This window comes from Dendrobates tinctorius, unplaced genomic scaffold, assembly GCF_039654945.1.
Source record: "Dendrobates tinctorius isolate UK_male_01 unplaced genomic scaffold, ASM3965494v1 ptg000011l, whole genome shotgun sequence".
Lineage (NCBI taxonomy): Eukaryota > Metazoa > Chordata > Amphibia > Anura > Dendrobatidae > Dendrobates > Dendrobates tinctorius.
Genome location: NW_027361679.1, coordinates 93,635,801 through 93,662,411, shown reverse-complemented (window position 1 = coordinate 93,662,411; position 26,611 = coordinate 93,635,801). Strand labels below are relative to the sequence as shown.

Sequence of the window (26,611 nt, the reverse complement as noted above, 5' to 3'; positions counted from 1 at the left end):
GTCGTATTTCTGCACAGCCGCTTCACCAATGTCTACATCTTGTGCCAGTTATTGCACTGGATGCCCATTCACTACAGAATACAATACAAACTTATCTCTCACCCCCACAAAGCTCCCCACAGTTCTGCACCACCCTATATCTCTTCCTGTGACGGAGTCAGCTATCGTTGAGTCATTTTCTAGAGTGGACCCTCTGGGTCATGGCACGCACCCACCTAGGGCGAGCTGACCTTGTGAGGAACCACCCCCTATACAGGGAGTGTCAGGGGCAAGACCAAGGGGGTGAGCCACGACGACTGCTGGAACCAGACGGCCGGCTCAGGTAGACACTAAGTAGGAGTGTCTGACGACAAAGGACGTGCAGGAAACAAGACAAGACGTGAATTCAAGGTATCTTCATTAAGGCAAACTCAGGGTAACATCAGGTGCAAGACGTGATAACCGAGATAACACAGCAAGGTGCGTACATGGCACGTCAAGGTCCATGGCATGGTACGTGCTAGATGGTATGCCTAGGTACAAGCAAGGCTCGATGGCATCGGACTCCTGACAGCTGGCAACGATCGACAGGATCAGGGCATCAGGCTGCGGACATCAGCTCTGGACATCATTATGCAGTCATCAGGCTTACAATTTCTGGCAGCAATTGGCAGGTTCCGGGCATCCAGCAGGCAAACCAGGGTTCAGGCAAGGAGGCACGACAGATCTCCAGACATGGTGCGTGTTAGGGAACACGCCGAGGTCCAAGGCAAGGTTCCAGGCAGGGTCCGTGCTAGGGGCACACCAGGGTCCAGGGCAAGGTGCAAGGCAAGGTGCATGTGTAGGGGACACGCCAGGGTTCAAAGTTCTAAGTACAAGACATAGTGCGTGTGTAGAGACACGCCAGGGTTCAAGGTCCAAGGCAAGGTCCTACACGTGCCGAGGGACACACCAGGGTCAGGGTACAAGACATAGTCCTGCGCGTGCAGAGGGGCACGCCAGGGTCAGGTTCAAGTCAGTGCTAGAGACACGCCAGGGTTCAGGCTAAGGCAAGGGCCTGCGCGTACTAGGAGGCACACCAGGGTTCAGGCTAAGGCAAGGGCCTGCGCATGCTAGGAGGCACACCAGGGTTCAGGCTAAGGCCTGCACATGCAATAGGGCAAGACAGGGTGCAAGCTAGGGCCTGTGCGTGCAAGAGGGCATGACAGGATATATGGCAAGACCTGCACGTGCTTTAGAGAAGCACGGGGAGGTATGCCATTGCCAAGGAGCAGGCTAGGGCCTGCGTGTGCTATTAGAGAAGCACGCAATGCACAGTGCGGGGCAGTGTGGGTGCAAGGAAGCACTGAGCACGGCTGGGGCACTGGCTAGCTGGTCGGGCTGAGGCTCAGACCGGCAGGCAACACTGAGGCGAGCATGGCTGATGCACAACAGGCGGACACAGCTTAGTCACTGGCCGACGAGCACGGCTGAAGCACAAGCAGTCAGGCACGTATAGCGTGGCACGGCTGAGGCACAAACAGGCGGGCGAGGGAAGGCCAGGCACGTGCAAAGGGCACATAAAGAAACAAGGCAAGGCAAGAAACAAGGCAAAATTGTACATTGTACAGAACAAGGAGCGGAACATAGGCAGAAGCACAGAGCCGGGTCAGAGAGAGTATAGGGCTAGCAGCGGAGCGTAGGCCGAAGCCCAGAGCCGGGTCAAGGGAGAACCTTGAGACTAGCCATGAAATGTACTAGAAAGCACCATAGGACACAGTCTAGCAGCGGAGCGTAGGCCAAAGCCCAGAGCCGGGTCAAGGCAGAACCTTGAGACTAGACATGGAAATTGCTAGCGAGCACCAGAAGACAGAGTAAGGAAAACTAGGCAAAGACAGGAAACGAGAGAAGTACTACAAGGCTAAGAATAGCAAAGGCCAGACATGGCGAAACAAGCAAGGCAGAGAACATAGGAAGTACTACAAGGCAAAGCATAGCAAGGACAAGACATGGCAAAAAACAAGCAAAGGCAAAAAACATAGGGAAGACTACAAGGCAAAGCATAGCAGGGACAAAGCATGGCACAAAAGACAACACAAGACAAGGCATGGGACAAGAGGCAGAGCACAAGCACAGAGCATGTGCAGAGAAGCACTACAGAGCAGAGTGCAGGGGCACAGAATACAGGGAGCGACCGAGGAGACCAAGCAGCCATGCAGGGAAGCAACACGATACTCAGGCCCTGACCATAGGAAGGGGCGGTCTGATATAGGGCATTAGCACCTGCACTCCCGAGTGAGGACCAGGGGAGGACTTCCGGTTCTGATCCTCCAGGATCATAGAGAGGATCACATGTTCGAGTCGTCCAAGACCATAGAGAGGACCACATGGTAGAGTCCTCCAGGACCATAGAGAGGAACATAGGAAAGGTCACATGGTCAGTGTCTCAAGGATCACAGAGAGGATAGCTGGATCAGACTGTGCTGGAACATAGGAAAGGTCACATGATCAGGGTCTCCAGGAACACAGAGAGGATTGCTGCAGGCAGAGCAGAGACGGCTGGTCACACAGCAACGGTGTGTAGCCATGAGGTAAAACACACATGCGCACTGGCAATGGCAGGCAGCCATGAGATGAGGCGCACGTGCACACTGCTCCAGGCATCTTGCAGCACAACAGTCACGAGGTGCGTGTGCACCCTGCTTCCAGGGATCTTGCAGCATAAGACATAACGGGCATGATAGTTCAGTGCACGTGCACACTGCTCCAAGAGTCATGCGGCATACCAGACATGGCGGGCATGATAGTTCGGTGCGCGTGCACACTGCTCCAGGAGTCATGTGGCTTACCAGACATAGCGGGCATGATAGTTCGGTGCGCGTGCACTCTGCTCCAGGGGTCATGCGGCATACCAGACATAGCGGGCATGATAGTTCGGTGCGCGTGCACTCTGCACCAGGGGTCATGCGGCATAACAGACATGGCGGGCATGACACTTCCTTCATCTTTGTCTATCAAACTACACATGCTTTCCCCTCCGCTACTGATCTAAGACAAACATCCTCCATAATCTGAACCTCTTTAGACAGGTCTATCACCTCAATTCATTAACCTAACTCTCCCCTGTTCTCATTTTCTAAATTTTTCTTAGAATCCGGTCCATCCTATTCATCCATCTCCACTTCCTCCATACAGCCAATAGCACTTGGCAACTGTACTTAGACAGTTATTGTCTGGTTCTCATGCAGCTTATTTGAAATGCCCTATTTATTATAATGATGGCTGGACCAAATATGACAAGCACCTTTTACTTATAGAGTGTAAGATTGTAATGTATTTATTTTTTGTACATATCCTCAATTAATTGCAAAATGCTGCGGAATATGTTGGTGCTAGATAACCAATATTATCATTATTAATAGAGATTGACTAACCCAAACAGTAAAGCTTGGGGTCTGTACTGAACACCTACTGTTCAGGCACAGACCCGAAAAACGGACTTCGCCAGGAAGCCCATGTAACAGCTTGGGTTCAGCACCGCGAACACCAGCTATTTCTTGTGCGTGAGAACCAGCGGCTCTGATCGGCAAGGATAATATCATTAATGCCGGTCAAAGCGCTGCGGTTACCATGCTGTCTGATGACAGTGTGAGCCTGCAGCCGTGATCGGAGGTAAAAAGTTTACCTACAGTCACAGGCGTCGGCTGATGGGGCTACTACTCCCAGCAGCCTATGTGTGCTGCTGATTTAAACAGCGAGAGCAGGCAGCAGCTGATGGGAGTATTCATCAGCCAGTGCCTGCACTATAAATAGATAAATAAAAAATTACGTTTGTTCTCTTGTATTTTAGATAACCAGCATGGCAATACTGACAGCAGCGGGTTGCAACCATCAGCTGTCAGTTTTAGCATGGCTAATTACATCAAGAATAGAGGGGTCCCAACGTTGTTTTTTTTTAAATTATTTAAATAAATAATTTAAAAAAATGACTTATGGTCCCTCTCATTTTTGACAACCAGCAAGATAAAGGAGACTGCTGGGGGCTGGTATTCTCAGGCTGCTAAGGGGCCATGGATATTGCACACCCCAGCCTAAAAATAGTAGCCTGCAGCTGCTCGAGAAAAGGTGCATTTATTAGATGCGCCAATTCTGGCACTTTGCCCAGCTGTTTCCACTTGTCCTGTAGCGGTGGCAAGTGGGGTTCAGATTTGTGATGTTGATGTCACCTGTGTGTTTTCTGGTGACATCAAGTCCACAGCTTAGTAATGGAGAGGCATCTATAAGATGCCTATCCATTAATAATCCTATAGTTCTATTGCAAATAAACACACAGCCAGTATAAAGTCCTTTATTTGAAATAAAATAAAGATACTTTTATGTTTTTAGTTAAAAATAACAAACACCGTTATACCTACCAAACGCCCATTCCATTGAAGTCATTGTCTCCTGTAAAAAAAACAAGAAAACAAAAATAGAAAACAACCATATCCCTCACCTGTTCAATGTTCTGCCCCAAGTCGTAATCCATGTCTGGGATAAATAGTTTTCAACTTGGATGGTGCTTAGATGCGAACGTCAAGGCTGAACAACACTGGAGAATGAGCTGCTGCAAACATAGCCTCAGTGACTAGCGGTGACATCATCGAGATTACTGAAGTTTACTGAGGCTGTATTTCCAGGCTAGCCCCTGAACTGCAGTGACCTCAGTGAGATCACTGCTAGCACCTTGAGAAAAAGTCTCATGGTGCAGCTGTCTGCTTTAGCTTGGTTGATTGTCAAAAATGGGTGAGACCCCACACAGTTTTATTTTTAATTATTTATTTTTTTATTTTATTTATTTTAAATAATTTTAAAAAAGTCAGGGGAACTCATGTCATTTTTTAAATTTATTTATAACGCAGGTGCTGGCTGATGAATACTCCGCATAGGCTGCAGATGTATGCTAATGGGAGTAGTGGTCCCATCAGCTGACACCTGTCCCAGTAGGTAAACTTTTCACCCCCCAGTCACAGCTGCAGGCTCATGCTGTCATCTGACTGCTTGGGAGCCACGGCACTCTGACCGGCGGTAGTGATCTTACAGCCAATCAGATGCAGTGTTTGCTGCGTTGTCATGCACATGTATATATCACACACAGCTGATGATGACATATCTTACATGTAGATTTTATGTGTACATATTGTACCACATATGATTGGTTATTATGAATTTTCATTTTTTTCAAGACTAAGAACAAGGTTTGAGTTGGACTGAAAATTTGACTTCTATCCTTTAAATTGGTACTAAAAAAGCTGAATTCTCAATAAATTCTCTCTTTTGGTGCAAATTGTGTGCCAGAACTACAGTATATCCTACCATAGTACACCAGTAAATTGGTCTGCATGCTGACAGACCATAAATTTATTACATACTATATGATTGTCCATGTATCCCTACCAGAATCTACAACTCACAAGTGGTTCCTCCATCATCCAAATGTTTTCATCCTGACTGCACAACTTCCTTGAAAACATGGTTGGTCATAACCAGATATGAGCAATTTTTTCAATGTTCTGTTCGGCTCACGATCATAGATTTTACAATATTCACCAATTTAATTGTTGATTTAATCACCGAATATAGCCGATCATACACAGCACAAAAGCTGGTGTTTGTTACGCAGTGTGACAGCAAGTTCCTGCAAGTTCACAGCCAATGAACTCACTTCACCTTTCTGACGTCAATGCGAGCGCTGTGAGAAAATTTCCCACGGTGCTCGCACTGACGTCACATAGGTGAGGTGAGTTAATTGGCCGTGAACTCGCAGGACCTGTCAGACGGCACTGTGAGCAGGAGAACTTTCTCCTGCTCGCGGTGCCCTCAGACAGGGAACAGCAGTGTCTACTGGATGACAGTCTGCATGGTCACATCATGCAGCCTGCCATCTAGATGTAGCAGAGCTAACCCGTCGTGGGACAAATGGATTAAAAGCATCTCTGTGGAAAGTAAGGAATATTGTTGATTTTTTTGTACCTCTTTTGCAGATGACGAGGGCATTGGGGGAATAGGCAAGGTCATAAGTATAGTTTAATTAAGATTATTAAAGGAGTCTATGTCTTCCTTTCAATTAAAGGACTTTTTTCTGTGTGTCTATGTTTTACTACAAATGTGACTATGGGGTTAGTAATGGGGGCGTCTTATTGATGTCTTTCCATTACTAACCTCGGAGCTTGATGTCACTTGACAATACAAAGGTGACATCCACCCCCTAACTATCACCCCACTTGCCACCACTACAGGGCAAGTGGGAAGAGCGAGGCTAAGTGCCAGAATTGGTGCATCTTAGAGATATGCCTTTTCTGAGGTGGCTGAGAGCTGATGTTTTTCGCCTGGGGGAGGGGGCTAGTATCCATGGCCCCTTTTTAGGCTATTTATTTCAGTCTGCAGCTGTCTGCACAGCCTTTGCTGATTATTAATTATAGGGGGACCCTACATCATTTTTTCGGGGATCCCCCATTTGAATAGCCAGTAAAGGCTAATTATACAGCTGTGAGCTGATATTAATAACCTGGGAAGCTCCACGGGTATTACCCCCTTCCCAGGCTATAAAAATCTGCCCCTAGCCATCGGCTTTCCCTCTGCTAGTTACAAAAATTATGGGGGAGCCCACACCATTTTTTTCAGAAAACTAATCTTTTAATAATTAAATACATGTACAGTAAGCTGCACATACACTGCACTAATTGTATTGGTCACAGACATCTGTATATCTGCCTATTCTATTTGTATTTACTGTATGTAATCCATCTATTCTATGCTGTCGGCTCCTGCAGTGATTTTACAATGCACCAATACACTGCAGATGAATTGCTGGCTTTTCTTCTATCTACTATCTAGCTATCTATGTATGTAATATATATACATATATATAATGTGTATATATATATATATATTCTTATATATACAGTATGTGTGAGCCACTGACAACTATATGTCTACCTAGCCTATGTGTACAGTATATATCAATTCTATCTATTCTATTCTAACCTGTCTTGCTGTGATTTTACTGAATGTGGCACATGAATTGCCGGCTTTTATTCTATCTTTTACCAAATGTTACTGACTTTTTCCAACTATAAGAAAAATGCTTGTGTTACCTATAAAGATTCCGAATGTACCAAATTTGTGCCGAATTTATGTTTGGCGATCATTTTCTGAACATATTTGCTCATCTCTAGTCATAACCATTTAGCTCTTTCTCTAATCAACTTATAGAACAATTTAGCTGGCTGCTACTACTACTACTCTACTGCTTCGGATGTTTTTTGCATGTTTTTTCTTAGTTTAACATACTTATATGTTGACGTTTCATATTTTTACTTGAGTAGTGATTAGCGGTCATAATCCTTATCTGCTCTTTCATATACTGTAGATACTGAGTTAAAAGTGGATTGGAGGGGATTAACAGTGATAGATGTAAGGCCTTTGAGAAGGATGTATCCAAGACACATTTCTAGTAAGGAAGCAAAGTTACTGTAGATGGGCAAAAGATGGTAAGTTTTCTCTGCATTGCATTTCAGGAAAGTAAAAGTATAAACAAGGAGGATATACAGTACCTGACTCTTTGGATCTCTGGATAACAGAGGAGAAATTCCCAGGCCAGAGAGGACAAAAAATACTTTATTATACAACACAGTGCTGAGAGCCACAGTGCTACATACAGTGGAATGTAAAAGTTAAGGCACCCCTGGGTCAAAATTACTGTTGTTATGAACAGTTAAGTAAGTGAAATGATCTCTAAACGGCCTAAAGCTAAAAATGACACATTTCCTTATAATTTTAGGCAATATATATAGTCATCTTTTACATTTTAAAAATTACAAAAGGAAAATGGGCCAATGCAAAAGTTTGGGCACCTTGCATAGTTAGCATCTAGTAGCACCCCTTTTGAAATTGTCACAGAATGGAAATGCTTTTTGTAGCCAGACAAAAGTATTTCAATTCTTGTTTGAGGGATTTCCTTAATTCTTCCTTAATTCTTTCAGTTCTATGAGATTCCTAGATTATCTTGCATACACTGCTATTTTGAGGTCTAGCTACAGATTTTCGATGGTGTTCAGAGATCAGGGGACAGTGAGGGCTATTGTAAAACATTCAGTTTGTACCTTTTAACCCCTTCATGACCCAGCCTATTTTGACCTTAATGACCTGGCCATTTTTTGCAATTCTGACCAGTGTCCCTTTATGAGGTAATAACTCAGGAATGCTTCAATGGATCTTAAGATCAAAGATATACATCTTTCCTGTATCAATGGATCCTAGCGATTCTAAGACTGTTTTTTTGTGAAATATTGGGCTTCATGTTAGTGCTAAATTTAGGTCAATAATTTTTGCGTTTATTTGTGAAAAAACTGAAATTTAGCAAAAATTTTGAAAATTTTGCAATTTTCAATTTTGAATTTTTATTCTGTTAAACCAGAGAGTTATGTGACACAAAATACTTAATAAATAACATTTTCCACATGTCTACTTTATATCAGCACAATTTTGGAAACAAAATTTTTTGTTGTTAGGAAGTTATAAGGGTTAAAAGTTGACCAGCAATTTCTCATTTTTACAACAAAATTTACAAAGCCATTTTTTTTAGGGACCACATCACATTTGAAGCAAGTTTGAGGGGTCTATATGGCTGAAAATACCCAAAAGTGACACCATTCTAAAAACTGCACCCCTCAAGCTGATCACAATCACATTCAAGAAGTTTATTAACCCGTCAGGTGTTTCACAGCAGCAGAAGCAACATGGAAGGAAAAAATGAACATTTAACTTTTTAGTCAAAAAAATGATCTTTTAGCAACAATTTTTTTATTTTCCCAAGGGTAACAGGAGAAAGTGGACCCCAAAAGTTGTTGTCCAATTTGTCCTGAGTATGCTGAAACCCCATATGTGGGGGGAACCCCTGTTTGGGCGCACAGCAGGACTCAGAAGGAGCGCCATGTGACTTTTTGAATGGAAAATTAGCTCCAATCGTTAGCGGACACCATCTCGTGTTTGGAAAGCCCCTGTGTGCCTAAACTTTGGAGCTCTCCCACAAATGACCCCATTTTGGAAACTAGACCCACTAAGAAACTTATCTAGATGCATAGTGAGCACTTTGAAACCCCAGGTGCTTCACAAATTTATCCGTAAAAATGAAAAAGTACTTTTTTTTCACAAAAATTTTCTTTTAGCCTCATTTTCTTCATTTTCACATGAGCAACAGGTTAAAATCGATCCTAAAATTTGTTGGGCAATTACTCCTGAGTACACCAATACCTCATATGTAGTCATAAACCACTGTTTGGGCGAACAGCAGAGCTCGGAAGGGAAGGAGCGCCATTTGACTTTTTGAATAGAAAATTAGCTCCAATCGTTAGCGGACACCATGTCGCGTTTGGAGAGCCCCTGTGTGCCTAAACTTTGGAGCGCCCCCACAAATGACCCCATTTTGGAAACTAGACCCACTAAGGAACTTATCTAGATGTGTGGTGACCACACTGAAGCACTAAGTGCTTCACAGAAGTTTATAACACAGCCGTGAAAATAAAAAAAAAAATTTTTCCTCAAAAAATGATTTTTTAGCCCGCAATTTTTTATTTTCACAAGGGTAACAGAAGAAATTGGACCACAAAATTTGTTGTCCAGTTTGTCCTGAGCACGCTGGTACCCCATTTGTTGGGGGGAACCACTGTTTGGGCACACGTTGGGGCTCAGAAGGGAAGTAGTGATGTTTTGAAATGCCGACTTTAATGGAATGGTCTGTGGGCGTCAGGCTACGTTTGCAGAGCCCCTCATGTAGAAACCCCCCATAAGTGACCCTATTTTGGAAACTAGACCCTCAACTAGATGTGTGGTGAGCACTTTGAATCCCCAAGTGCTTCATAGAAGTTTATAACGCAGATCCGTGAAAATAAAAAATCATTGTTTTTCCACAAAAATAATTTTTTAGCCCCAATTTTTATTTTCCCAAGAGTAACAGGAGAACATAGACCCCCAAAGTAGTTGTGCAATTTTTTCTGAGTATGCTGATAACCTATATGTTGGGGTAAACCACTGTTTGAGCACACACCAGGGCTCGGAAGGGAGGGAGCACTGTTTGACTTTTTGAATGCAAAATTGGCTGGAATCAATGGTGGCGCTATGTCGCGTTTGGAGACCCCCTGATGTGTCTAAATAGTGGAAACCCATCAATTCTAACTCAACCCTAACCCCAACACACCCCTAACCCTAACCACAACCCTAACCACAAACCTAACACCATCACACCCCTAACCTTAATCCCATTCCTAACCCTAATCCAACCCCAACCCACCCCTAACCCTAATATTAACCCTAATTCCAAACCTAACCCTAATTCCAACCCTAACCCTAATCCCAATCCTAATTCCAACCCCAACACTAATTCCAACCCTAACCCTAATTCCAACCCTAACCCTTATTCTACCCCTAACCCTAATCTCAACCTTAACCCTAATTCTAACCCTAAACCTAATGAAAAAATAAAGATAAATATATTTTCTTTATTTTATTATTTCTCCCTACTATGGGGGTGATAAAGGGGGAGTTATTTACTTTTTTTATTTTGATCACTGTGATAGGGTTTATCACAGTGATCAAAATGTACATGGAGTGAATGAATGAATCTGCCAGACGGCAGATTCGGCAGGCGCACTGCGCATGCGCCCGCCATTTGGAAGATGGTGGTGCCCATGATGAAGATGGAGGGACACTGGGAGGGACACCAGGACTCGGGAGGTAACAGGGGAGTGAGGGGCGGATCGGAAGGCGGGGGGAGTGGAGTGCAGGGGAGGGGGAACAAATACTGATGGTGGCAGCAGATCGCCGCCATCAGTCGGTGGGGGGGTCGGATCACGGTCTCCAGCCATGGCCGATGATATTGCAGCATTGACCATGGCTGTATTGTAATATTTCACCAAATTTCATTGGTGAAATATTACAATTGCTCTGATTGGCTGTTTCACTTTGAACAGCCAATCAAAGCGATCGTAGCCATGGGGGGGGCTAAGCCACCCAACCTGGGGTGAATTCGAATTCCCCCTGTACCTGCGGGTTGGGTGACCTTTCAATGACCCTGGTCAAACGACCCACAGGAACGCGATCCCCCCAAGATGTCCCAAAGGCTTCACAGGTCGAATTGGCACTGACTTTCATGATGCCTACATGGCGTCAAATGTCGGGAAGGGGTTAAGGTAGTGTCACAATCCATTTTTGGATTAGTGGCAGCGTTGGTTCCACTATAATATAAATGTAGCTTTTTTCCTTTCAGGCCAGCAGGGGTTAATGTTAGTTTTGCTTGCTGGCAGCTTTTTGCAGCTGCTGAGTTGCTATGTCCATGCATAACTTTGATCATCGTGGCCAAAGAGTTCTACTTTAACCTCATCAGTCCATAGGATTTGTTTCCAAAATGCATCAGGCTTGTTTAGATGTTCTTATGCATACTTCTGACGCTGAATTTTATGGTGAGGATTCAGGAAAGGTTTTCTTCTGATGACTCTTCCATGAAGGCCATATTTGTGCAGTTGTCTCTGACCAGCAGAACAATGTACCTCCAGAGTCTGCTAAATCTTTCTGAAGGTCTTTTCTAGTCAAGCGGGGATTCTGATTTGCCTCTCTAGCATGACAATGGAGTTGGCGATGTGCGGCTGGGTTGCCTCTACCAACCACTAATCCCCAATGAACTCCCAACCCACCTGAGCCCCAAATAACACCAGGACACCAGAAAGGAATATAATGGCCACAGCAGCCTTTTATTTAAGTAACATACAACAGTTATAAATATAAACGCAACCTTGGGAGGGTCCTTGAAGTTCTCAAATCTGGTGACCAAAACGTAAAGAATACTTTTTGTGGACAAACACATACCATAAATTACTCCCAACCGTTACCCCACTGGCTCGGGAGCACCAATACCCCATCGGGGTTGCACTGTCCACTTAATCCCTGGGGATCCAACCAACCACTGCCGGAAGTCCCGCCAAATCACCAGACCCAAACCACGGATAATAACATTGAGAAATCCATATTACCACAGATCCCCCCAAACAAATTTAGCACCAACTTCAAGGACCCTCTCCCCCCAAACGCCACAACGTAGGCAATTGAAAACCTCAGTTGCCTGAGACCCCCCCACACTGAAATGCTATGGCCCTCTCAATAACGTCCTGCAGACCAAATGCCTACAAATCAATGCCCACATCATTCAGATGAACACCATCAGCCAGCCAAAACGCCCCACTCCCTCTCTCCAGGTCAAAATGCCGAACTGACACCCCCCCATTCCTAACCACGAAATTGGACACCGCCTTGTTAACCTTTATCCTTGCCCTATTTAACTTGACAACCAATCTCGCATGCCGCCAAGTCTTTCTCGGGACAATCTCCGACCATATTACAGTTAACCCCTTAAAAGACAACCACAACCGTAGAAGATCGTGCTTAATATCCTTGACTAGTTCACGAAAAGGACGAACCCCCAAATCATTTCCCCCTTCATGAAGAACTAAAATATCAGGGTCCTTATCAAGCCTAGCACTATTATGCACCTCCTGCAAGACCCTGTTCCAACCCATACCCCTAAAACCCAACCACCTGATTACCGCCACACGTCACAAAAAACCCAACTGCTGCCCTTCTCACCGAACATCCACATGCCGAGCGCCCCAGTAAACAAAGGAATGGCCCAGGATCCACACCAGCAAAGGAGTGCAACCTGTAATGACAAAAAAACCACCAGTAACCAACCAAGGCGTAAACAAATTAACCCAACATTTTCTGCTTAATGTAGCTCCGCACCCAACTCCCCTGGGCAAATGTACAACCTGTAATGCCCTGATTCCCACCTTCCAATCTGCTTTATTACCTTTGATCCCAAGCCCCCTACCGCCGCTTCCGTAGCTGCCCCAATCCTGAAAGAGTGAAAGCAAACCTAGACCCATCAATACCCAATCTGTCCAGACCTTTGCGAAAAACCGCCACAAACTGGAACCTTGACAAGAAGGGACCATCAGCATGACTCAGCAATGGCCCCTCGCCACTCTGTTGCCACGACCTGTAATCCTGCAAACAGAGCACCAGGCACATCAGAGATCCTGGCACTGCTCCCAAAAACACCCTCTTTCCCCTACCCTCCTAGTCCATTTTAGACCTCCTTATCCAAAACTACAAACCACCGTCACCTACCACCATGTCCCTATCCAACAATCCTCCACCGGAATACCGTCCTGGAGATACCAACTCCCCCACCCTCAATGCCCCAAAAAAGGCAAGGGAAAAAGAGAACACTCAAACCTTGACACACAAACCTCGACCAACACCGCCCCCAAGCATTCAAGAATGCCAAATGACAGCGGATGCCGGAAATCCGCCCTATTCCCCCCCGACGTCTGAACCCCTTGATTTCCTGGCTGACCAAAAAACACTTGGTCAAATCAACCTGACCCCGCAATTTAAATCCAAAAGCTAAACCGGCCCTAACCTGCCCTACCCTAGACACCGACCAACCCTCTTCTGCCCCAAAACCCAGCCACGTCAGCAACGCACCCAACTGATCCTCCCCAGAGGTGCCATACGAACGTGTCCCCAACCAGTTTTCCCAAGAACTCCAAACGGACTCGTAGATCGACAAAGTACCCGAATACAGAGATGCCCGTAACAGAGGTTCTGCAGCCCTGAGACCACCTTCCAAAGCCTGTCTGGACACTCCAGACCCGCTTCCTCCGCATCCGGGGCCAAAGTCCGAAAACGATCCCACTGTGAACGAGACAAAAAATCAGCAATGGAATTCCTAATACCTGGCACATGAGAAGCCGTCACATGAGCATTAAGCGATAAAAAAGTTAAAACTAACTGCCGCAGAACTCGAATCACCGGAGGAGAGAACGCAGTCAAGCTGTTAATGGAGCACACCACTCCCATGTTGTCACAATTAAAACGGACTCTTCTATTCCGAAACTCCTCCTTCCACAGGTTCACCGCCACCAATATGGGAAAAATCTCCAACAAAGCAATATTCTTAACGAGGCCTAGCTGAAACCACTCGTTAGGCCACGCAGCCGCGCACCATTGGCCCTTAAAATATGCCCCAAAATCCACTCCACCAGACGCGTCCGTAAACAGATCCAACTCATCATTTACAACTGCTTCCTCCATGAGCAACGATCGTCCATTGTATTGCTCCAAAAACTTGTCCCACACCTCCAAATCCGCCTTATGTTCACTGGTAAGTCGAGCAAAATGATGTGGGGCCCACACTCCCCCAGTAGCGCTCCCCAACCGCCGAGAAAAGACCCTACCCATTGGAATAGCGCGACAAGCAAAATTCAATTTACCAAGTAGTGACTGAACCTCTCTCAATGACAATTTCTTCACCCGTCTAACTCGAGACACCTCATCCCGCAACGCTTTCACCTTATCCTCCGGTAAACAGAACTCCCATGCCACCGAATCAATCACAATTCCCAAAAAGACTGGCACGTACAAGGCCCTTCCGATTTACCTGGAGCAAGCGGTACGCCAAAACGCTCAGTTACCCACTCCATGGCCCTAAGCAGCCTCTCACAACAGCCCAAGTCACCCGGATCGATACACAAAAAATCATCTAGGTAATGAATCAAAGAATCAAAACCCGACACATCCCGGACAACCCATTCGAGAAAAGAACTGAACGCCTCAAAAAACGCGCAAGAAACCGAGCAGCCCATTGGCAAACACCTATCAACAAAAAATTCCCCCCCCAGTAACAGACCAACAGCCTAACACTCTCTGGATGAACCGGGAGGAACTGAAATGCCGACTCGATATCCGTTTTAGCCAAAAGTGCCCCCTTCCCACACCTCCGGACCCACTTTGCCGCCTCATCAAAAGACGTATACACCACCGAGCACAGTTCCGGATCAATTCCATCATTCACCGACCTACCACGAGGGAAAGACAGGTGATGAATGAGCCTAAACTTATTCGGCTCTTTCTTCGGCACCACTCCAAGGGGCGAAACGACCAAATTCTCAAACGGAGGATCCTTAAACAGCCCCGACATCTTTCCCAACTGAACTTCCTTTGCCAACTTTTCAGACACCACCCCATCATACAGGTCGGCTGACCTGAGATTCTTCAGCCCCCATGGTATCTCAAAAGGAGGGTCAGGAATTCTAAAACTGTCCCTGAAACCGGGGCCATCGCGGCCAGTTTCACTGGCGTCTCCCCCTTTGGAATTACCACTCTCTGCTTTTCCTTTCTGCTTCCTAAAGCTTCTGGAAGCACCAGGCGAGGTTCCGCTACAATGGGAGCAAAGGTGCTAGAATTTGCAGCTCGCCCCAATTTACACTGCCCATCATTAAATTGCCAGCAGAGACCCTGTTTCTGGGTGCCCGACAGCCCCGACTGACCGCCTGCCCCTTGACCACCGCTTTGCGCATTTGAAGAACCGGCTCCCCGGCCCCCCCAGAAAAGGAATGTGTCATAACCTTCAACCACAGACTTATGTCTTTCTGATCCCACCTAATCGCCGGACGAACCGCCTTCCTTTGTCTAAACTGCTCGTCGTAACGGAGCCAAGCCTGACCCCCGTATACCCTATACGCCTCCCCAATCAACTCTAAATAGCAAAAGAGAGGAGAACAATTCTCAGGCGCCTTCTCACCAATCACGCTAGCCAAAATTGCAACTGCCTGGAGCCAATTAGCGAACGATGGCGGAATCAAACGCCATCTCTGTTTCTCCTCCTCTTTTTTGCTATCGTCCTTCATTCCCTAATCCAAATTGAACTTTTCCAGCGGTAGCAGGGAAAAAATCTCGACGTACTCATCCTTCCAGATCTTTTCCCGCACCTCCTTTTTAAGATGAGCGCCCAGTGGGCCCTCAAAGCATCTAAATTGATCCGACATTCCTTCTCTTTCTCAGTCTGAACCAAAACAGACACAGGGTCCACTCGGCCCACTGAGACCCCAGTAGCCACCCCCGACGGGCCAGCCCCCTGCTCCTGTGACCCCACCCAGGCAGCTAAATGCGCCGATGGCTCTCTAACACCCTCCATCCACACCAACAAATCCCGCATGGAAGCTAAAATCTCCCCAAGCCCCCCCGATTGTTGATGGACCCTGTTCTCCCACTACCTGTCCAAACGCCACCGGCCGGTCCCCTAACCCACTCCTGACCGCAGGGGACCTCACTAGGGATGATGACAGACAAGACACAGAGCCATACTCACCGGGCTGCGAGGACGCTGTGTCTCCTCCAGCCGCCATTCCTGAATCCCGCTGTGTGTCAAAACTGGAGCTTCGCCTCAGGCCCTCTGTCCCCAGAGGTCCGATACTCGCCGAAACAGGCTCTCTTGACACCTCTGCACTCCCGGGCCACTCTCTTCTGATATCTTCATCGCTCCTTCCCCCGCTGAGGCCAGTGGGCTGCATAGGCACAGGGGCTGCCGCCTGTGGCCACCCACCGCCTGCACCCCCCACCGACTGTCTGTTGCTCTGACCTTGGGCCTCCCCCGCCGCTGGTCCAGTCAAGTGGCCCGCATCACTGGGCACACTCGCCCACCCCGACCGCCGGGGGCTGCCGCCCGATAATCCCCCCATGCTGGCCCTCTCACCACCCCCATGCGTCGAGGAGGCAGGCCGCCCAGCTCCAAGGCGGCCTGCCGTAACATCATCCATCCGCGCCTGTCCGGCACGTGCAGGCCCCACCTCCCGATCAGGCCTGGGAGAAGGCCTAGCGATCGCCGCCGCACCCAGGCCAGCCTGTGGATTCCTCCCGGCCCGGGGACTGCCAGCACGCCTACCTGCAGGCACCCGAGCCAGAGGGTCCCTGGAGGGACTCCAACGCCGGCGCTGGGTGGTTGGCGCAGCATCCAGGGACAGGCGCTCTGGAGGTCTCATACGGCGCCTTGCATGAGGGGAAGCAACGGCGGCCGACCCGCCGCCTCTCCTGATGATCCCGGCCACCTGCTCCTGCTGTAGCCATCCATCAGGCTGCACCTCTTCTGCCTCCTGCACCCTCTCCAGAACCACGAATATGGACTCCATGCTGTGGACAATCCCTCGTGGCTCCGGAGCGGGAACTAAAGGTAAACTCCCCTCAGCCTCCTAATATACCCCCCTTTTCCACCTCCTCCACCCCTGGGATACTTAACCCCTTCCCTCCAACCCACTGTCTTGAAGGGCCTCCACTTAGCCACTGGGGGGGTTGTGCGGCTCGCTCCGGCCCCTGTCTTTCCTATGACCAGATATCACTAAAATGTAGTTTGATCTTTCAGACCTTGTCTTGGCCTTCATTGTTGCTGTTAACTGCCATTCTTAATCACATTTTAAACTTAGGAAAGGACAACTTGAAAAAGCTTTGCTATTTTCTTATAGCCTTCTCCTGCTTTGTTCTCCTCCACCATTTTCATTTTCAAAGTTCCAGGCAGCTGCTTAGAAGAAGCCATGGCTGCTGTATTTTGGCACAAGGTTAGAGGAGGCTGGGTTTTTTATTAAGCTTGTTAATTTGCATCACTCTAGCCTTTCCTAACGATGTTAGTGAATAAGCCATAATCCTAACAGGCTAATTAAAACCTGAAACCTTGGTCAAAGTTATCTGAGCATACAAATCTCTACTTTTTGTAATTTTTAAAATGTAAAAAATGACAATATATTTTTTCTTGCCTAACATACAAAGGAAATGTGTAATATTTAATGCTAGGCCTTTTAGAGATCATATCATCTTCAAATTGCTTAACTGTTCACAATAACAGTAATTTTCACAATGGGGGTCCAAACTTTTACATGTTACTGTACTTTTGTACATGATAGTGTGTTTGATCCTTTATTCAGGTCAAAATAAAATAAAATAGCAGAAATCTGCATCATTTATGTGGACAATATAAAAATAATCCACAATAGTGAAGATCTGAATAGAAAAGAGCGAACCTTTCAAGGGTTGGTTCGGTTCGGATTGACGAACGTCCCAATGTTCAGGGGGCCAAAAAGCTGCCAAAACAGCTCACATTTGGGGTAGACACTAGGAAAAGTGGCATCAATTGACCCAGAGTATAAATAGTAAATTTGCCCAGTATGGATGCATGAGACAGGGCATGGGATGGGGCTTGGACCAGCATTTCTAGCTTAAAAATTGATCAGTAACAGGTGAATGACAGGTGTAGGCCCGGTGCTTTGAGAGCCCTGCCAGATTAAGGCAACACACATGAAGGAGACCCAACTTGGAGTCCAAACATTTTCAAAAATTAGGGGCAGACACCTGGAAAAGTTGCATTAATTGACCAGGCATAGGCCATTTTTCAGCCAGGATATGGGTTAGCATTTACAACGTGGAATTTAAGTTCAAATGAAGAGGTGGGTGAGGGACTGGTGTAGGTCTTCTGTGCTGGGATCCCTGATACCTCATGCAACAGCTCAAATTGCTTTTCTGCTCAGCCACACTCAAGTGTGAGCAGGTCTGAGGACACTAGAAAAATTTAAGGACAGTAACTCAGGTAGTTGACTGGTCAATTCACCCACAATAGAAATTTGATAATGGGACAGCAGCAGTCAGCCATGGGCCATGCATGAGGTACCAGAGTCTGAGCCAGCATTTACATCTTTCAATTTAAGTTTAAATTAAGAGGAGGTGGGTGAAGGACAGGTGTAGGCCTGCTGTGTTGGGAGCCCTGATACCTCATGCAACACCTCAACCTGCTTTTCTGCTCAGCAACACTCAGGTGGCACAAACATCAGTTTCATAGACTACTATTAGTAGAAAAATGTACAGGTAGTTGACTAAAAGTAAGTGCAGGTCTTCCAGTCTGGGAACCCTACTGACAAAGGAAACACACATGAAGGAAACCCAACTTGGAGTCCAAACATTTGCTAAAATTAGGGGCAGACATCAGGAAAAGTGGCATCAATTGACCCACAGTAGAAATGTTATAATGGCACAGCAGCAGTCAGGCATGGGCTATGCATGAGACACGGTCTGTGCCAGCATTTACAGCTTTGAATTTAAGTTCAAATTAAATTAAATTAAATTAAGAGGTGGTGAGGGACCGATGTAGGCATGCTGTGCTGGGAGCCCTTATACCGCATGCAACAGCTCAAACTGCTTTTCTGCTTAGCCACACTCAGGTGGCACAAACATCATTTTCTTAGACTAATAATGGTAGAACAATTTAAGGATAGTACCACAGATAGCTTATTGAAATTATGTGTAGGGCTGCAGGTGTGGGAGCCCTACTGCTACAGGCAACACATATAAAGGAAATCCAACTTCTTAAAGTTCAAATATTTCCCAAATTAGGGGCAGAAACCACTAAAGTGGCATCAATTTCCTCAGAGTAGAAATAGTATAATTGCGCAACCTCTGTTACTGGACGAGGAACTTGACTTCCTTTCTTTGGCAGCCACACAGCGGTTATTATTATTGGTAATACGTGACAGATAGAAGCTGCACTGTTGATTTAGAATCAGCCAGCAACTATAGGTGTTAAAATGGTTATAGCAGACAGAGAGTGGTTATCTCAGCCCTGTGGATACTAGGAAAGTTGTTTTTGGGTCCTGGACATCCAAGAGTAAAGCCCCCTTCACACATAGTGAGATCGCTAGCGATATCGCTAAAGCGTCACCGATTTTGTGACGCAACAGCGATATCGGTAGCGATCTCGTTACATGTGACACTTACCTCCGACCCAGCTCCCCGCTGGATATCGCTGATCGCATGAGAACGGGATGGTCCATTTCTCGTCATCGGCTTCCTGCTGACACCGACGAGCGACACAATGGACGCGGGCGGAAGACGTCACCCTCACTGCGTGTGACAGGTAAGTGATGACCGCTGCGGCATCGCTGGTGAGATCTGCCTGTTTGGCAGCTCACTAGCGACCATTTAGCGATGCACCAGTGATCCTGACTGGGTCGTATCGTTGTTGGGATCGCTGGTGCATCGCTAAATGTAATGGGACCTTCAGGTATGTGCTTGAGTCTCCTGTTAGGCCGGGGTCACACTAACCGACGCAAAATACGGTCAGTATTTTACATGCGTAATACGGATGAATGGCCCCTAAATAGTGCTCCGTATGTCATCCGTAATCAAGGTGTGGTCGCGTATTTTGCGCATGTCAGCATCCGTATGTAATCCGTATGGCATCCGTATGGCGAGATTCTCTCGCAGGCTTGCAAAATGGACATATAATGGAGCCCTATGACAGTTTTAATAAAGAAATGAAAGAATAGATATAGACACATAGAATGCATATATATACAGTCAAATTTTGTTTAAATGCAGATTGCACATATTCTGTTAGTACAATAAACCTCATTTGAATCCAGAAATATAACTCAGTCCATCAGTTATTAGATATATGAAACTGAAATAGCTGTTGCAAAAACCAAAATTGTTATAAAGAAAAAAGGTTAATATAAATAGGGGTGCCCAAACTTTAACATATGACTGTATATATGTATTCTGTGTGTCTATATCTATTCTTTCGTTTCTTTATTAAAACTGTCAGTGTGAGTTTACTGTATAGCGCACTGAATTGCCGGCTTTGCTAAAAGACACCTGGTGCGTATTTCTCGCAAGTCACATGTGTGGTCCGTGTGTAATCCGTATTTTTTGCGCACCCATAGACTTGCATTGGCGTACTACGGCCGTAGTACGCTGACAATCGCAGCATGCTGCGATTGGCACGGAGCGTAGAATACGGATGAGAAATATACGGCTGGTGTGAGGGACCCCATAGAGAATCATTGGTTCGTGTCTAATGCGTGCTTTTAGCGCCTCTCACTCGGCCGTATTCCTCGCCAGTGTGACCCCGGCCTTAGACTGAAATCAGACAAGCTGTATTGAACAGTTCTTCTTGGGAAGTAATTGCTGTAATCATAGAAGTATTCAGGACAGTGTTGCATGAAGACAAGTGATTCTGTGTGATGAAAAGAAGCTTGAATAAACCCCTGTGATCAACTTCAGCTCAGAACTGTTTCATAACTGTGTGCCAATAAACCGTTATTTCCCCTCTACTGTGAAGAATTATAATTAATTGCTGCCCTGAGTAAGATTTCCCCAGGATTCCAAAAGAACTCATGTTTTCTTTGTATCGCCTTCATATACTGTCATGAAGGACACCAAAAGAGAGGGCAAGATGAGGAGATTGTGTGCAAGTGGAAGATAGTAAGCCCAAATTCATTAAGCCAATCTTAATGGTGGGCGTGCATGAATAAAATGTGCCATTCAAGAAGAGGCTCATCTTATCAGTAGTGTATATGCCTCCGTACACCAGAAATGTTACTCCAATCAGGAAATAACATTTGTGGTTTCAGAAATGCTGCCACTTTTCATGAATATGACGGGCAGGTGTAGCTACACCTTGTCCCAGCTCCACCCAGCTATGCCCTTTTTGCCAGAGCTGTTTTACTCGTAACCTGGCATGAAAACACCAGAAGTCGCAAAAAGATTGTGACTGTTCAAAATCATATTCAAATTCTGACATAATTACTTTGATGTATCAGCCTCTCAATGTATGCTTAGTAAGGTACGAGGAGATCCAGGAGAGAGTCAAGCCAGTGATGCCAATGAACAATGAGAAGTAGAAACAAGAGGAAGTGGTAGACTGTTTGAGCATAGATGACAGGTATAATACAGGGGAGCACAAATTAATGTTGTGTGGCTTTGGCCGTTACCAGATCATTATATATTTTGGTTACTGGAGTGGAGAGATGGGGCAGTAATCAGATTGCAGGTGGTTGAAGAAAGTGTTGGATGAGAGAGGGGAGGACAGTTTTACATGTACATGTTGAAGCTTTATTTGATCAGTCATGCTACCTTAGTTGGAGTGAAAAGTTTCATGTCACACTTCAATACCCTCTGTAACACACAGGTGAAAAACAAGCTCACACTCTCATGGAAAAAAGAACTGTTAATAAATGTTTGCTAACTACGCTTCTACGTCATGTGTGGCTATAAAATTCATAGAACCTCCTCACAAACTGGATATGTTTATATCCAGCTAGGAAGCCATATACATCTGTATCTAGTAAGATTAAATGTATTTACAAATGGTAGATCCAGCACTTATCCATAGATACATTTAAAAGATAACCAAATTTTATTTTTCAATGCTAACAAAGTTATTAATACAGAACATCCTTGAATAACACAGCTGACGTGTTTTCAACATTTACACATACCCGGCTGTGAGTTATTGCATGAAATTGGATTTGTTTATATTTCCATACACAAGTGTGGGATCTACTCATTTCAAATATGTAATACTTGTACCCATAATATGATTGACTTTCACTGCACTGCCCTGTATCCAGAACTGAGGGTTTCTGTATGATGAGTGGAGGTATATTTACCGCATATACTCGTGTATAAGCTGAGATTTTCAGCCCATTTTTTTGAGCTGAAAGTCCCCTTCTCGGCTTATACGCGAATCATATACCAGGGGGGGCGGTGGGGGAGGGGGACAGGGGGTGTCAGAGATCATACTTACTTCCTCCTGGCATAGTCTCTGCAGTCCCCCTGCTTGTCCCATGGTCTCTGGTGCCTGCCTTCAGCGGTCACATGGTACCGCTCATTACAGACATGAATATGTGCATATTCATGTCTTTAATGAGTGGTATCACGTGACCGCTGAAAGCAGGCGCCGGAGACCGAGGGAGAACGGGGCTGCAGAGACCGCGCCAGGAGGGGGTAAGTGTAGCCATATTCACCTGTCCTCATTCCCACACTGCTCACCGCTGTCTGTCGCATCCTCTGTCTGTGAAGTTCAGGTCAGAGGACGCGGTGACGTGTTGTTAGTGCGCGCCGTGCCCTCTGCTGCCTGAACGTCACTGACTGATGACTTGGCAGACAGCGGTAAGCAGCATGAGAGCGTGGACAGGTGAATATCTCAGGTGCCAGGTCCTGAGCCAGCAACGACGGAGAGGTATGTAATTTTTTTTATTTGCAGCAGCATATGGGGATTATTCTGTGGAGCATCTTATGAAGGCCTATTCTGTGGAGCATCTTATGGGGGCCTATTCTGTGGAGCATCTTATGAGGGCCTATTCTGTGGAGCATCATATGGAGGCATATTCTGTGGAGCACCTTATGGGGGCATATTCTATGGAGCATCTTTTGGGACATCTTATGGGGGCCTGTTCTATTTAGCATCTTATGGGGGCATATTCTATGGAGCATCTTATGGGGGCATAATCTATGGAGCATCTTATGGGGCAGCATATTCCATGGACTATCTTATGGGGCCATTATTAACCTTTGTGCAGCATTATATAGGGTGTATTTTGTATGGAGCATCTTATGGGGCCATTATGAACTGTATGGAGCATTATATGGGGCTCCTGATTCAATATGGATATTCAAAAACATTTAACCTGCTGCTGTCTCAATTAATTTTACTTTTATTGGCATCTATTTTTATTTTTGAAATTTACCAGTAGCTGCTGCATTTTCCACCCTAGGCTTATACGCGAGTCAATAAGTTTTCCCAGTTTTTTGCGGCAAAATTAGGGGGGTCAGCTTATACACAGGTTGGCTTATACACAAGTATATATGGTAATCTTTCTATTTTTCATATAGTGCGGCAGCTCACCTTCAGTGTCAGTTTACTAAGTTACCTTTGCTAGTCCATAAGTCCCACTGTTATTATTTACCCTGGCCTCATGTCAAGGAGGCTTAGAAAAGCATTAGGTTAACAAAAAGAAACAGACAAACAAAAAAAACAAAGTCTGCTGTTTGGGGGTCTTTTGATGAAAATCTGCAGTCACTCTATGTGACTTCTGAATCTTTACAGTGTGTGTACTGCACTCTGTCAGGATTCTCCAATGTTGTAGATGAGAGCAGCCAGTCTCCTTTTTACAAGTATGTGATTTGTATACTTCCGGTCACATTCCAACTAGATTTGCTCGTACTGAGCGACGCCAAGCATGTCTAGTCTGCACATGATAGCATGTATGCAAATCGCATAATTGTGGTCACATAATCGGTCACTATTGCCTGCAACACAGGAAACTCCTAACAGTGTGATAGAATATCATTGTTCTCAGCAGCACATGTCCTGATTCCACAAAGTCAAGTATTATGATTTTTTTAGCATTGTGCTTGGTTTTTTTTTGGTGATCGGGATACTGTCTGAAAAAAACAATAATCAAGAAACAAAGATTTCTAGAAATGCTCATCCAATTAATAATAATAATAATAATAATAATAATTTAATTTATACAGTGCCAACATATTCCACAGTACTTCACAATTAAGCGGGGACATTACAAAATAACACATAATTCAACAGTTACAGCTTACAATGTATAAACGTCTTATTTGTCAGTGTGAGCGCATGCTAAAATACAGTAATTTCATTAGAAGGAGCACGGTCTAAAACATTATATATGTAAAAGGATTTTTATTTACAAAAACAATTATTCGCATGTGTGTTGCTGGAGAAAAGGCACATACTGTATTTCATTTTTTATTCCTTTCAGCTTTGACAGAATTAGAATTTCTGCTCAAAGGTATAGTCTCAAATTTGGACAACCCCCTTCTTACCAGCTAAAGCACCCAAGATGAAATAAAGAAAGATCACATACCTACCTTCCAAACCAGGACTTTTTCCAGGGATGTCGGTGCTGTGTTATGTGAAAGCTGCAGCCAATCAGTAGTAGCTGATTGCAATAGTGAAAGACTGCAGCCGATCAGCAGCCACTGATTGGCTGCAGCGGTCACATGACATAACAATACACCGGGAGGCAGTGCAGACATCACTGGAACACAGACAATTCTGGAGATATGTGTTTTCATTTTTATATGGAGAAAGTTAGTAATTAAGAAGGGGTTGTCTAGTGGTGGACACTTGGACAACCCGTTTAAGGTCTAGTACATAAAATAAACTACAACATGACAACCCTTTTAAGGTCTAGTTGATAAAATAAACTACAACATTCACAACATGCCGCAATAACAGTGGAACAATCTTTGTGTGCTAGCTGCCATAAAGCTTGCCATCTGGATTAGGAAGTTCTTATACAAAGTGAGACAATATTTACACTTGTTATCCGTCAGGGGTGCATAGCGTATCAATTAAGTCCCAACCCTGACTTGCCTTAGTGCTATGTCATAATACTGGCGTTACTGGAGAATTTTACAAACTCCTAGGCTGGCTACAAAACATAAAAAAGTTGCCTATTTTGTGCATAATTAATATCAACATTAAAATATGACTTATTGGCAATTCACTTACTTTCATGTTATTAATGATAATCATTGCTTGGAATAGCTATGGTCAGCTTACAACTAGAAAACATTGTTACTAAAAGAAATTGTAAAATAAGCATAATTTGGATGTATGATTTAACAACCTAAAAAGACAAGCTCATAACGAGTAGCATCTGGATAAAGAGCTATAAAGATCACTGTTACCTTGTGCTAAAGCGGCACACAGCAGGATCAGAAGCAGGAGCAAGGAGAAACTGCAAGACACAGCCATGGCAAAGACAGACTTCTCTCTGGCAGCTGTTCGTCAAATACCTTCAAACCACGTCCGTGTATCCTAGTGGCAAGGAAGTTAACAGGTGTAACATGAGCATAGGTCAAGCCTACTATTCTTAACTCTTTGTTAAAGCAAAGTTTAGCTGCCACATACATAGCCAACATACCTTCAAAACCAAGGATATGTGTACAGCAGCATATGGAGACTATATTATACAAATTTTGAATAACTCTCTTGCGAACTCTTCAGAATTTTCCGTATTCCTGCACAAATTTTAACTATAACTGTAACAGATTTTCATACAAGTCCTAAAAGCACAACCCAAAGAAACACGAGTCAAAAATATTAGACTTATATTTTTTTTAAAAATTAGGAAAATGATCCAATTTCATATGCATACTAGTGCCAAAGTTATGTGGACCTTTAGGATTAGCAGATAATTCGATAGTGAAATGATAGTCTGTTTTTTTTTTTAAATTAGTGAAATGATTATCAGTGTGAGTGGGCAACCTGTTATATTTAAAGAAGAGGGCTCTATCAAAGTCTGAGCTTCACAACAAATGTTTGTGGAAGTCATGTGGCCCAACCAAATGGGATTTCTGAGCATCTCAGTAGAAGATGGTTATTAGGGCTCATATTCACATGAGAGAAACTCGGACGAGTCTCGCACGTCAATACCCGGCACTTCCGCCGGCACCCGGATCGGAGCGTTCAGCTCCATGTATTTCTATCCAGCTGAACGCTCCGATCCGAGTGCTGGTGGCAGTGCCTGGTATTGACGTGCGAGACTCATCCGAGTTTCTCGCATGTGAGTATGAGCCCTTAGGCTGAAAAAGGTTACAAAACCAATTCTAAAGAGTGTGGACCCCACCAATCCACAGTTAGGCAGATTGTGTACAAATGGATGAAATTCAAGACCATTATTACCTTTCCAGGAGTGGTCAACCAACAAAGATCACACCAATAACAAGGAATATAATAGTCTATGAGGTCACAAAGAAACTCAAGGTAATTCCTAAATCAAATAAAGGCCTTTCTCACATTAGTTGTTAATGTTCATATGACCGCCATTGAAAAAAGCATGGCTAAATACAAGGAGAAAGCAATTGCTCTCTAAAAATAACATTGCTTCTGACTGCAATTTGCTAAAGATCACCTAAA

At 45.0% G+C, this 26,611-nt stretch overlaps 1 protein-coding gene across 2 annotated transcripts in view; it reads right to left on the bottom strand.

Annotated features, from left to right (window-relative positions):
• The window catches only part of CIST1 (colon, intestine and stomach enriched 1), a 261,147-nt gene extending 235,627 nt beyond the window's left edge, over positions 1 to 25,520 (bottom strand). For both annotated transcript variants that reach the window (XM_073544857.1, XM_073544867.1), the window contains exon 1: positions 25,381 to 25,520. In XM_073544857.1, the coding sequence (XP_073400958.1) occupies positions 25,381 to 25,447 (67 nt within the window). In that variant the 5' untranslated portion in view covers positions 25,448 to 25,520. The remainder of the gene's footprint in view (positions 1 to 25,380) is intronic.
• Positions 25,521 to 26,611: the final 1,091 nt, after the last annotated feature.